This window comes from Babylonia areolata, chromosome 3, assembly GCF_041734735.1.
Source record: "Babylonia areolata isolate BAREFJ2019XMU chromosome 3, ASM4173473v1, whole genome shotgun sequence".
Lineage (NCBI taxonomy): Eukaryota > Metazoa > Mollusca > Gastropoda > Neogastropoda > Buccinidae > Babylonia > Babylonia areolata.
The window spans coordinates 646365-660180 of NC_134878.1; the positions used below are offsets into that span (position 1 = coordinate 646365).

The 13816-nt window shown below is 38.5% G+C and overlaps 1 protein-coding gene across 2 annotated transcripts; it reads right to left on the reverse strand.

Annotated features, from left to right (window-relative positions):
* Positions 1-1853: 1853 nt before the first annotated feature.
* LOC143279654 (beta-1,3-galactosyltransferase 5-like) lies at positions 1854-12837 on the reverse strand. Of its 2 annotated transcripts, none has more exons than XM_076583687.1 (2): positions 12705-12837; positions 1854-9743 (listed from the first exon to the last, which is right to left on the reverse strand). In XM_076583687.1, exon 2 carries the CDS (start codon positions 9693-9695, stop codon positions 8496-8498), a length of 1200 nt encoding a protein of 399 aa, XP_076439802.1. In that variant the 5' UTR covers positions 9696-9743; positions 12705-12837; the 3' UTR covers positions 1854-8495. The 2 variants fall into 2 exon arrangements, with proteins under 2 accessions (XP_076439802.1, XP_076439803.1); XM_076583688.1 differs by having other exon boundaries at positions 12596-12803.
* Between the last annotated feature and the right edge of the window lie 979 nt (positions 12838-13816).

Sequence of the window (13816 nt, forward strand, 5' to 3'; positions counted from 1 at the left end):
AAAGAGTTGTGTGCCTTTGTCTTATTCTTATCAGGTAAAAAGAGTTGTGTGCCTTTGTCTTATTCTTATTAGGTAAAAAGAGTTGTGTGCCTTTGTCTTATTCTTATCAGGTAAAAAGAGTTGTGTGCCTTTGTCTTATTCTTATTAGGTAAAAAGAGTTGTGTGCCTTTGTCTTATTCTTATCAGGTAAAAAGAGTTGTGTGCCTTTGTCTTATTCTTATCAGGTAAAAAGAGTTGTGTGCCTTTGTCTTATTCTTATCAGGTAAAAAGAGTTGTGTGCCTTTGTCTTATTCTTATCAGGAAAAGTCACTGTACTTGTTTCTTATTGAAAAAAAACATTTTTGTTTAAGCGTTTTCTGTTTTATTTTGTCCTATTTTTGGTCTTTTTTTTTTCTTTTTGTTTCTGTATTTGTATATATTCATGCTGTTGACTTACTGTGAAAAACAAGTTTGTATATTGACCCTCTGTATTTTTGGTCATAACTCGTGAGATGCCACAGGACACGATTGGCCGGAACTTGAATGTCTTGTTGAACTTGTGTGTCTTGTCTTGTTGAACTTGAATGTCTTGTTGAACTTGTGTGTCTTGTCTTGTTGAACTTGTGTGTCTTGTCTTGTTGAACTTGTGTGTCTTGTTGAACTTGTGTGTCTCGTCTTGTTGAACTTGTGTGTTTTGTCTTGTTGAACTTGTGTGTCTTGTTGAACTTGTGTGTCTCGTCTTGTTGAACTTGTGTGTCTTGTTGAACTTGTGTGTCTCGTCTTGTTGAACTTGTGTGTCTTGTCTTGTTGAACTTGTGTGTCTTGTTGACTTGTGTGACTTGTCTTGTGTCTTGTGTCTTGTTGAACTTGTGTGTCTTGTTGAACTTGTGTGTCTTGTCTTGTTGAACTTGTGTGTCTTGTTGAACTTGTGTGTCTTGTCTTGTTGAACTTGTGTGTCTTGTTGAACTTGTGTGTCTCATCTTGTTGAACTTGTGTGTCTCGTCTTGTTGAACTTGTGTGTCTTGTCTTGTTGAACTTGTGTGTCTTGTTGAACTTGTGTGTCTTGTCTTGTTGAACTTGTGTGTCTTGTTGAACTTGTGTGTCTTGTCTTGTTGAACTTGTGTGTCTTGTTGAACTTGTGTGTCTTGTTGAACTTGTGTGTCTTGTCTTGTTGAACTTGTGTGTCTCGTCTTGTTGAACTTGTGTGTCTTGTCTTGTTGAACTTGTGTGTCTTGTTGAACTTGTGTGTCTTGTCTTGTTGAACTTGTGTGTCTCATCTTGTTGAACTTGTGTGTCTTGTCTTGTTGAACTTGTGTGTCTTGTTGAACTTGTGTGTCTTGTCTTGTTGAGCTTGTGTGTCTTGTTGAACTTGTGTATCTTGTTAACTTGTGTGTCTTGTTTTGTTGAACTTGTGTATCTTGTTAACTTGTGTGTCTCGTCTTGTTGAACTTGTGTGTCTCGTCTTGTTGAACTTGTGTGTCTTGTTGAACTTGTGTGTCTCATCTTGTTGAACTTGTGTGTCTTGTGTCTCGTCTTGTTGAACTTGTGTGTCTTGTGTCTTGTCTTGTTGAACTTGTGTGTCTCGTCTTGTTGAACTTGTGTGTCTTGTGTCTCGTCTTGTTGAACTTGTGTGTCTTGTCTTGTTGAACTTGTGTGTCTTGTTGAACTTGTGTGTCTTGTCTTGTTGAACTTGTGTGTCTTGTTGAACTTGTGTGTCTTGTCTTGTTGAACTTGTGTGTCTTGTCTTGTTGAACTTGTGTGTCTTGTTGAACTTGTGTGTCTTGTCTTGTTGAACTTGTGTGTCTTGTCTTGTTGAACTTGTGTATCTTGTTAACTTGTGTGTCTTGTCTTGTTGAACTTGTGTGTCTTGTCTTGTTGAACTTGTGTGTCTTGTCTTGTTGAACTTGTGTGTCTTGTGTCTTGTCTTGTTGAACTTGTGTGTCTCGTCTTGTTGAACTTGTGTGTCTTGTTGAACTTGTGTGTCTTGTCTTGTTGAACTTGTGTGTCTTGTTGAACTTGTGTGTCTCGTCTTGTTGAACTTGTGTGTCTTGTTGAACTTGTGTGTCTTGTCTTGTTGAACTTGTGTGTCTTGTCTTGTTGAACTTGTGTGTCTTGTCTTGTTGAACTTGTGTGTCTCGTCTTGTTGAACTTGTGTGTCTTGTTGAACTTGTGTGTCTTGTCTTGTTGAACTTGTGTGTCTCGTCTTGTTGAACTTGTGTGTCTCGTCTTGTTGAATTTGTGTGTCTTGTCTTGTTGAACTTGTGTGTCTTGTCTTGTCTTGTGTGTCTCGTCTTGTTGAGGTGACCTCAGACCCTCTTGACTCAACTGAGTCTTGTGTCATCTGTCTCTCTGTCATTCAGATTCCTTTTACATTTTGATAAACACTGTTTTCTTTCATTATCGCTTGTGTGTTTTCAATCTAACTAATTACCTGTTATATATATATATATATATATATATATATATACATCACAAAACCATTTATATGTGTACATCTACGTGCTTGCATAATGTATGGATGTTTGTGTATGTGTGTGTGTGTTGTAATGGTAGTAGTTGTTGTTGTCTTCAATTTTACATCTTTCCACTCTGAGTGATACTTGATAGAAAAAATATTTGGGATTTAACTGCATATTTGGGGGTCTATGTGTGTGTGTGTGTGTGTGTGTAAGTTTAATCAGAAACAAAATTTCCAATCTCAACAGAGCAAACTTCTCCACACATCACTGACACAGTCACTGTCAAGGATTAAAGGTCTGTCACACCCTGAGGCAAGTTTTTTTTTGTTTGTTTTTTTAATTTATTCTCTCAACATTTTTTTCACCTTCTGGTTAACACGAAATACCATTTCGTTGAATGTGGAAGCCATTGAGCAAGTAGGGTTGCTCTGACGAGTATGTGGCATAAAGAAAGTTTGATGGACACTGACACAAAAAACATGATAGTTACTTAAACAATGTACTTGTGGAGAATACTGTGTCCAATTGTCAAGTCAACTGATTTCGTTGGATGTCACAAAAAGGAAAGGGAAAAGAAAAGAGTGATTTAATGTGTTGATAAGAAACAAAATATGAACATTTAGGACAACAACCAAAAAAATGGAAACAACAGCATTGGAATGTCATTCACATACAATGAAACTGACCATGACATTGTATGAGTGGAGCATATTATATCACGTAATATAATGTAGTATATGTATGAATGAAAATAAAAACGTGTCATCTATAAAATACATACACTCATTATATTCTTTGAAAATTATTTGTTGTGAACAATAATTGCCAGCTGAAAAATTGTGAGAAAATATTGCCCTGTAGGTTTGGAGTTATCTGCCCTAATCACCAATAAAAATGGATCACATACATGCACAAATGCATGAGCACACACACACATACACACACTTACACCTCACACACATACATCACACTACATACACACACACACATTACACATCTAATATTACTAAAAGTGAAAAGACATCAAATTACAAAAAGAACACATACATGCATGCACACGTACATGCACACACAGGAATGCAAATTTATCCAAAAATGCACAAGATGACGAGTACTGACCCAACAAGATACTTCTTTCCCATTTCACACACACACACATAAACAGGCGTACACACATAGAGTACACACAGTGGGTGGGGGTGGTTTGGAAGGGAACATAACTCATATCATGGTTCACTTGAGTGATCTTATCACAGCTCTAGGTCCCTTGGCTGTCAAGATTAAATAAAAATGAGCCTGTCACACACACCTTACCACCAACAGACAGTTCAACAGGATGTTTGTTAAAGCCCATGTAGTGCTTTGCATAACATGGCTTTAGAAATAACAACAACATGATTTCAAGTGTGATGAAAACCAGAAATAAAGCACTGTAGTGGGCTATTCGTAACCCGGCTTGTTTTTACTGTGGAGTGGAATCTGGCTAACCCAAATTAATCTGGGGGCCTGTGTAAACTATTGGGAACTACCCCCAGTGGTAAACCTTCAATTAATGAGAACTGACCCACCAACCCAATCCCCTCCAGTTGAACTTTATGACCCTGCCTGACCCCACCCCTCCACACACACAGAGGGAAAAAATATATACATAGATGGATCTATAAATAGATTCATTCTCACACACACACAAATGAGTGCATGCATCAACACACAAGCACAAACACTCCCCACACATAATTTGCCCTTGATCATGGAACACACAATACATGTGTCATGATAAAAATGACGTCTAAACTTTATATAATAATAATGTTATCACAACTGTGATAAATTGGAAGAATAAACAAGCATTCTCTAGCCAATCTGAGTAGTTTTCCATGACAAAATTACAGAACTGGAGTTTGCAGATATATATATAGAGAAAAAAGAAACAGCCAATGATATATAAACTAAGCAGGATAACTCATATTCTGGGATATCTTATTACGCAGCCTATGCAGTTACCAGGGTACTTAACGCTGGTACACAAACAAACATAACAATTTTTTCTAAATATATAAATGATGATCTTAAAACAAAGTTCTTGAAAACAAATTATTTTCTGACTCATTTCAGGCTACTCTAACTGAACCCAAATATGAATCCTGATTTGTTGACTCAAACTGACCTCTCTCTCTCTCTCTCACACCCACATGCAAACACGCATACACTCACTCACTCACTCAAACGCACACATACACACTCACTCACACACACACACTCACACTCACTCAAACACACACACACACACTGATACACACAATCCAGTATGGACAGGAAAATGAGAAAACCAATGAATGTTGCTCATGTCACAGCAACATCAACACTCACACACTCTTAAAAATAACTGAGTAAACACAAGACTTGAATCCCACACAAACAATTAATAGAACTTCACATTCTCTTTCTTCTTATGTACATTCCCAATATTTCACTGAAATTGAAACTAAACTGGTATTGCACATTTCTTACTGAAATCATTCCCTTGCATTGTTCACCGTACCTTTGTCATGGCGTCAACAAGGCACACCACAAAAAATGGCAACAATGAGACACTGATTTACAGACAGTTAAATTTTAGGACTGGAATGCATAGCCATCCTCAGCAGTGCTAAATTTGCAGTGTCTAGAATTGTTGGTAACTTTGATCAAATACAGACGTTAAAGATCCCATAATCCATGTCAGTGTTCAGTGGGTTGTGGAAACTAGAATATACCCAGCATGCACATCCCCAAAAGCGGAGTATGGCTGCCTTCATGGAGGGGTAAAAACGGTAAAAGCCCACCTGTGTACATGTGAGAGAACGGGGAAGCTGCAGCCCACAAACGAAGAAGTTAGCTACTCTGTGTCTAGAAATTTTCCTTCAGTTCTAATAGTTAACTTAGGAAAATCCTTTACACTCAGCAAATTTAGTGCTGTGCTGCTAAGATTGCATCTGCAACCCAGCCCTGTTAATTATACACATTATTCTAGATATTTTTCATTCATGGTAAAGGTCTCTCTCTCTCTCTCTCTCTCTCTCTCTCTCTCTCCCCACAGTGGACAGATTGGAAGAACAGGCTATGACTAAAATCTCCATCCTTGAATAAAAATGTTTTGAGTTCTGATTTCTTGACCAGTCTTTTTTTTGGGGGGTGGGGTTTATTTTGTAGTTTTTTTGTTTGCTTGTTTGTTTTGTTTTTAGTGGAAAAGAGCTTGTAGTACATATGAACCAAAGATTGTTCTTCGCTGTTTTGGTTTATACAGTTGTTTTTTTCTGTGCTTGCTTCTGTTTATGCTAAATACACCAACCTTTCAAAATGTTTGTGATATATACCAACCTTTAAACATGTTAGTGATATATACCAACCTTTCAAAATGTTAGTGATATTCTAAACAAAATGATATTTTAATAATATTTGCAGTTTACTGACTTGAGATGTAAAACAACAACAACAACAACAAAACACTCCATCTTTGAAAAACAATTCATACAAAACACTCCATCTTTGAAAAACAATTCATACTGTACATGTACGAAGGAACAGTGATATATATATCAGGTGTCCCCAAAAAAGTGAACCACTTTTGCGTCCAAACTTTTAGATATTTTGCAGACTTGTTGATGATACCCTAAGGTTACTGTGTGAACATTTTCAATGATTTCAGTTTCTCTATCACTGAGAAAATACTTGTCAAAAAGCGGTTCACTTTTTGGGGGACACCAGATATATATATATATATCAAATGAATCAACCAATCAATTGAACAATGAGGCATCAATTAAGTCGATCAATTGGACAATGAGACATCAAATGAATCAACAAAATCAATGGGTTATGAATCAAATCAATCTGTTACAGCAATCAGTTGTTGACATAAACCAATATTATTTTCATCCAGACAAAAAAACAAAAAACTTTAGTAACTTCAAGACAGTGATATAAGATTAATCATTTATGATAACTCAAAAGAAAATGAAAAATTCAGCTAGATTATAAGAAACATAGGCAAATGTCATGATCACTGCAGAAGACCATGTTTTTCATATCTTTGTTTAATGTGTGTAAAATCATGTCAATATCTGGTTAAATGTTTTCTTCTTTGGTAAACATGTCTTGTGCAATGTTTCATGTATACAGCAATCTTATCATGTGTTATATGTGCATTGTGTTATGATATCATTATTTACATATTTACAAGTAAATTACAATGTTAATGTACATCACTGAAGTTTTAATTTAATACCTGAAGAGGAATATATCAAATATGTACCAAGTGTCGGTCAGGTAACTTTATCACATGCCTGACAGCAAAATGTGTTGGTATAACTATAATCTGGTATTCATCTTCATGTTCTATTTTTTTTAATTTCTTGTCACTCCCAAGTCAAGAGGGGTGTTACTATGTTCATACCATAATAATTACAAGGTGTAAAGTATTCATCAAACTCATTAAAGCAAAATAAAAGCTATTTTCAAGAACAGCATTGAAAATTCATGAAATTTTAAAGTGTGCACACATGTGTAAATGCATGTAAACATATGCCCACACAGTTACATGCACATTCGCACAGACTTACACACCCACACCCACACAAATACACACAAGACACCCATGCACGTCCACAAACACACTTCACTCAAATTGTCAAAAGCATTTGCAGATGTACGCCCAACAACACACCCAGTTAAACTAAACAGGTATACAAATATGGTAACTATAATCATTTTCAATGTTTTCTAAATCTACTCCAGACCAATTCACTTTCCAATACAAGTAGCACCTCATAATCCCATTTCCTGATGTTCAGTTTGACTAGAATGAATTGCATCTTGTTACACATAAATCTAAAACAACAGGTGTAGGGTTGGGGCAGATTAAAGGAGTGGTATTAAAGAAAGAAAGGTTTGTTCTCCTCTTAAACCTAGAAAAGCAACTAAAGCTTTACCACTGAGTTGGACAGATTACATGTGTCTCAGAAACTTAAATCATTTGTAATGTAATTAACTTACCACCCAGTGATTGTACACACCATTCCTTGGTAAGTATTTTCAGTGTGAATTTCTACCTTCTTTCGCTCAAATACAGGAGTGATTAAATAAACCTGTACACATAGTGCCCATGAAATACTATCACTGGACTCAAATATCAGATACACATATATACCTATGCAAATGTTTTCAAGTTGAACCAACCAGATGCGACTGAAAATATACACGGTTTCTGGTTTCTATTTGTTTAAAAAAAAAAAAAAATTTAAGTTTTTAAAAAAAGTCTTCACAGTGAAAGGCTAAGTGATGTTTGGAACAATCAGTAAACATTCTGTTATGTCATTAATTTGCTTTACATCAACAAGTAAAAAGTGGATACATTCAGTTCTGGAAACAAAGAAAAACTGAATACAGCAGATACAATTTCTATAACAAAATTAAAGGAATGGTTATAGATTGGAAAACAATATAATGGATAAAAATGACCAAGCTCACAAACACATTCTTTGGAAACAGACTAAGTGCACACAACGTGACCATCGAATGAGGAAGAAAAAAAGAGAAAAATATGTGTGCAAAGCTGTCGAAGATAAATTCCATTTCCTAAAAACTGTTTCATGAATTGTGAAACAGCCTAATTATACAAACGGTAATCCACTCAACTATCAAATGTGATTAATAAAAGATACTAGACAATCACCAGAAACCAAGTCACTTATTAGATTGTGATAATATAAATAACCAATGGCTAATTTCAAGTTACTTCATAAGAGATATTTATCTATTGATCTTTTCTTGTGTCTGTTAATCCTTTTCTTGTCACGTCTATTTCTTTGAATTACAGAAAACGAGTTTTAAAAAAAGAAAAAAATGCACTTGTGCCAGCAGTTTATAAAGCATCACTTTTGTCCAGTCTTTCATTACAGCATCATGTGGTCATCTCGTCAAGACCAATGCCAGTCCCTCAGCTAAAACCACTCACTCTCCAGACTTTCATTACAGCATCATGCCGTCATCTCGTCAAGACCAATGCCAGTCCCTCAGCTAAAACCACTCATTCACTTCCTCGTCCTTGCATTCTGATCGTGCTGCCACTGCCTTTTTCTCCATCTCCACTTGCATGCCTGGGTCCACACCATGAGCTAAAAATATATACAGAAAGTTGCATACACGTAATCCAGAACTGGATAAACTGAACCGGCCGCTATACGTAGGGGGAATTCGCAAACTATTGATAACGATACCAATGTAAGCGTCTTCATTGGGTATAGATTTCTTGTATTTGCTCTGCTCCACCAGTTTGGTGACAACGTCAAATGATAAGGCGTAACCACTGCCACTGGCATACACAGGATAATATTCTGGAAGGTAGGCTTCCTCGGACACAGACCACTTTTCATTTGGGTTGCGAATCACTTTCCGTCTGTTTTCGTTTGTCAGCATGTTTCCTGCATAGAGATTAGTAGTTCGAGTATTTTGATGAAGCAAAAAATGTCTGAAAAGTGCAACATTCACAAAGCAATCATCATCAGTCTTCAGAACAAATGGAACTTCACAGTTCCTGCTCACCCAAGTCAGTCCATGCAACACTTTGTGTGTTAAATTACGGTAAGAGTCCACATAGCTGCCTCGTACAATATCTCTGAACATAACACTTTCTGAACTTAATTTCTCATTTGTATCAGCATCGTGTGTGTGTCCCACCAAAAAGAAACACTGCCAAGCACTGTCAATGCTGGGTGCAGTATCCCTACACCACGTGTTACGAATGGCTCTTCTGTGTTGAAAATGATCTGGTGAGGATGTGACAACGATGATGAAAAGAGACCCCCGTCTACAAGTGGGGGCTGTTGAGGCCGAGTCATCAAACTGCCCCGGATCCCACACCATTTTCCCCTGACTCCTTTCAGAGGAATAGTGAAGCAAGCTGTTGTTTCTGTTTGCAATACTTTTTCCGAGGAGCCGGATTTTGGGTCTGTGATAATCTCCTGATGATCCAAGAAACACATGCTGCCTGCTTTCAAACGGTCGGTTGACGTATATGAGCAAGATAGTATAAATGACAAAGAAAGCCACAACTATAGCAATGACTGACCAGATGCCAGTCTTTAGAAGGAATCTGCGTGAGGCACGAGAAAGACTTTGAGACGGCATGGAGTTTTGCTGTACGTACACGCTGACCATGACATATTCTGAGCCAGTGAAATAGCTGTGGACCTCAGACAGTCCCTGCCAAGGTCGCATCACTCTTGTAGGTGTGGAGACTGCATGCTCTGACCAGAGTCATCATATCTGGAGAGAGAGAAAAAATGTTGTATTGATAGTAATACAAGTCAACATTCATTCATTTCCCTTCTCCACACATGCTCACAATCATATACATGCATGAGTTCATACAAACACACATTCACACATACTCATGTATGCATACATGCACACAGATAACATACACACCTTTCACACACACACACACACATGCATGCATAACATGGATACACACATACATGCACACACACATGACCATGCAGCTGCTCTAGGGAGACCAGAGAAGGAGCAAGCGATTACAACCTGAATGTGTACTGTACATGAGGTGTGCATTGAGACAACTGAGTCACTAGATCAATAACTGTATGCAAGTCACAGCGCAGTGGAGCCAGTCAGTGTTGGTCATGTCAACTATGGAAAACGACATGCATGATTTATCATTTTTATGCATTGGAAAGATTTACGATGGATTGGCAGCAGCTGCAATGTTAACTAGAGTTTGGTGTACATGACTTAGAGCTGTGTTCTTCTGTGTTGATTTACATATGTGTGTGATTGTGATTGTGTGTGTGTGTGTGGCTGTGTGCATGCATGTGTGTGTGTATGTGTGTGTGTGTGTGCACACACACACACGTGTGTGTGTGTGTGTGTGTGTGTGTGTGTGTGTGTGAGTGCCATTCTTCTGACATGTTTGCAGTAACTTACAAAGTTAAATGTGACCTCCAGTGCATGTGTACAGCACACCCACTGTAGTGTAAGGCTTGTTGAACTAAAGTAACAGTGTGCCTGAATGCGGCAAGCTGATTGTTACACCCCCACCCCTCACCCCCCACCCACACCTGCCCATCTCCCTCCCTCCTCACTTCACCTAACAGACCCTAAAGCAGTAGTAGCAGTAGTGCTACTACTACAACACCCCACCCCATCTCCCTTCCTTCTCACCTCCCCTAACAGACCATTAACAATATCATCATACCATCATTTTCACAGCTATGTTGAAAAAAGGTTCCAAAACAGATCCAGGTAATTACAGGCCTGTGAGCTTGACTTGCATTGCATGTAAGATTCTGGAGAGCTTTATAAGAGATGTGGTAATTGCTCATGTACTCAAAATGACTTGTATGCTAAATGCCAACATGGATTCAGGAAAAAGAGATCATGTGTCACACAATTACTAGAAGTAATCGACAACCTAACAGAACTGATAGATAATGGGGAGTTAGTTGATATAATGTACTTGGACTTAGAAAGGCATTTGATTCTGTCCCTCATGAAAGGTTGCTAACTAAACTAAAAGCACATGAAGTGACTGGTAATATTCTAAACTGGATTAGAAGTTTTCTTAAAGGAAGGTCACAATTAGTGAGAGTGGGAGAAGAGGGATCCAAGAAATCTGGGGTTTTAAGTGGAATTCCATAGGGTAGTGTTCTAGGGCCCATATTATTCACTGTGTTCATTAACGATTTACTGGACATGACTCAAACCACATGCAAAATATTTGCAGACACAAAAATATATGATAGGCGACAAACAGCACAAGAATCCAACAGGACATAAACAAGCTACAAGAATGGGCAGATGAATGGAACCTTTACTTCAATGTAGTGAAATGTAAGGTGATGCACATTGACAAAAAGAATGAACAGTTTGAATATACTATGATTACGAATGATGAGGTGAAGAAAATAAATACATGTGACGAAGAAAAAGATCTTTTATCAAGGTGATGCACATTGACAAAAAGAATGAACAGTTTGAATATACTATGATTATGAATGATGAAGTGATGAAAATAAATACATGTGACGAAGAAAAAGATCTGGGAGTTACCTTTGATAAAGATTTATTCTTTGATCCTCACATCTAGAGAGTTGTAAACAAAGCAAATCAGATGATGGGACTGATCAGGAGAACTTTTACCTTTCCAGTAAAGGAGACATTTATCAAGTTATATAAAGCATTTGTCAGGCCCCATCTTAAATACGCTCATGTAATTTGAAGTCCTCATCTCAAGAGACAGTCAAAAATGACAGAAAATGTACAAAGACAAGCTACTAAAATCCTGAGAGTGTGCAAAAACTGAAACTATACAGAAAGATTACATAATCTCCAATTACACTCACTCAAAGGAAGGAGGATCAGATCGAGGAGACCTAATTAATTCCATAATTATGATATTAATGTGCATGCTCTTTTCAAGTTCTCAGAAGTTGACTACACTAGAAATAATAAAGGCAAGATTTTTATCTGGCATTGCTATACTTACAAAGGGAAGTTTTGTTTTGCTTTTAGAATTGCTAATTTTTGGAATGCACTGCCTCCTAACACAAACTAGGTACCAGATATCAACAGCTTTAAAAATAAAAATAAAAACAAAACCCTCCCAAATGAAGACCCTAAACTGAAAGACCTTTTTTTCAGTGTAGATCGAATATAATGTTACTTTATAAGATAGGCATGTAATCAGACCTAAACAAAGTTGAAAAATAATGAGGAGACACAAATAAGCCGCAAGGCCAGTGTTTGTATGAACCCGTGTGTGTGTCATTGGCGGAAATTTCCAGCGAACTCCGATGATTTCTTCCGAACATTGCAACGAATCAGTGATCGGCTGTCTTTCGCAAGCGGATGTCGTATTTCGAGACAACACATGCCAGTGGTGATGACGAAACAGCAAGTAAAATGAACAGATCCCAATACATTGTCAACGTTACTGTGACATTCTGGGGACTTTCTTGCTTTCTTCCTGGTCGATCGTGTGCATCATAGTATAACTTTCTAGCCTAACTTACAAACACCGCTCGATGTGTCGCATGTTTTCGTCTCCTGTACACACTGCTTCTTTTCAGAAAAGAAAACAAAAAAACACAATGCTCCACCTGTTCAGCATGGCTGTACGTCTGACAAGTACACACCGATATCAGCGCCGACGACACTTCGCCTGAGAACACAACACTGATCCCCCGTATGTACACGAAAGTAACTTACTTGTGCCAAGTGCTTTAAGTCGCACAAACTCTTCCTTGGATAGTCAATCATGCATGCAGAATACATACACCAAACAACTCAAACCATTGGCATTTTGTGTCGGAGTGTACGTCCTTTGTCGACACGAGCCACACAACCCAGTTTGGATACTGTGATTGGTCGAGTAAATTAACCCTGACCTTATAATCGCGGTTCGCCATGAGGTCAAGGACACCAACCGAAAGCTCCTGAGAAGCGATTCGTGTACCACAAATTACACACCCATGCTAAATTCGCCCCTGGATATTTTGGGTTAAAGATATATACTTTCATATTTTTTACATCTCTCTCTCTCTCTCTCTCTCTCTCTCTCTCTCTCTCTCTCTCTCTCTCATATATATATCTATATATCTATATATCTATATATATATATATGTAGAGAGAGAGAGACCGAGAGATTACTGGTTAATTTTCTTACAGCTTAGATCATGTAAGAACAAAGAACAGTGGATTTTTCCTTTTTTTCTTTCCGTTACATGACCAACATCGATTTGCCGATGACTCTGTCCCCGTACCTATCCATCAAACATACTTTCCCTCCCCCCCCCCCCCCCCCCACTCCCCACCCCCACCCCCCTTACCTCACTGAGGCTCCTGACCTTTCCGGTCCGACCCCCACTGCCCCCTCCCTCCCCCCTTCCCGTATCTATTCCCACTCAGTCCTGTCGGTCCCACCCGGCCGAACCCCCTAACCTGTCCTACTCTTTGTCTCCCGACTCCCGCCCCAAAACTGCCGTCGTACCGCACGTACTCCGGCTTCCGGGCAACATGACGCACCCGTTACCCTCAGTCACTAGATATCGTCCCCAGTCCTACCCTCCGCCTCCACCTCATACCGCCTGCATTAATCGGCCTCCACTGACCCCATTTAGCCCAGACGTTTTGACACGAAGACAGACAACCTATTTTCCTCCAAAGAACAGAGGAGCACTGAATTATTTCGTGTGATCCCTGCAACCCGAGCTGAGACCACCGGCCTGCGCTTCACAGAGTGTTTCCAGACTGAGAGAGAGGGAGTCAGGTCGTTGACGCCAGGTACACAAAGTCATGGATAACTTCCAGTTCACGATGAC

Excerpts from the sequence above, each read along its gene's own strand:
- LOC143279654 (XM_076583687.1), bottom strand. The coding sequence starts at position 9,695 with ATGCGACCTTGGCAGGGACTGTCTGAGGTCCACAGCTATTTCACTGGC.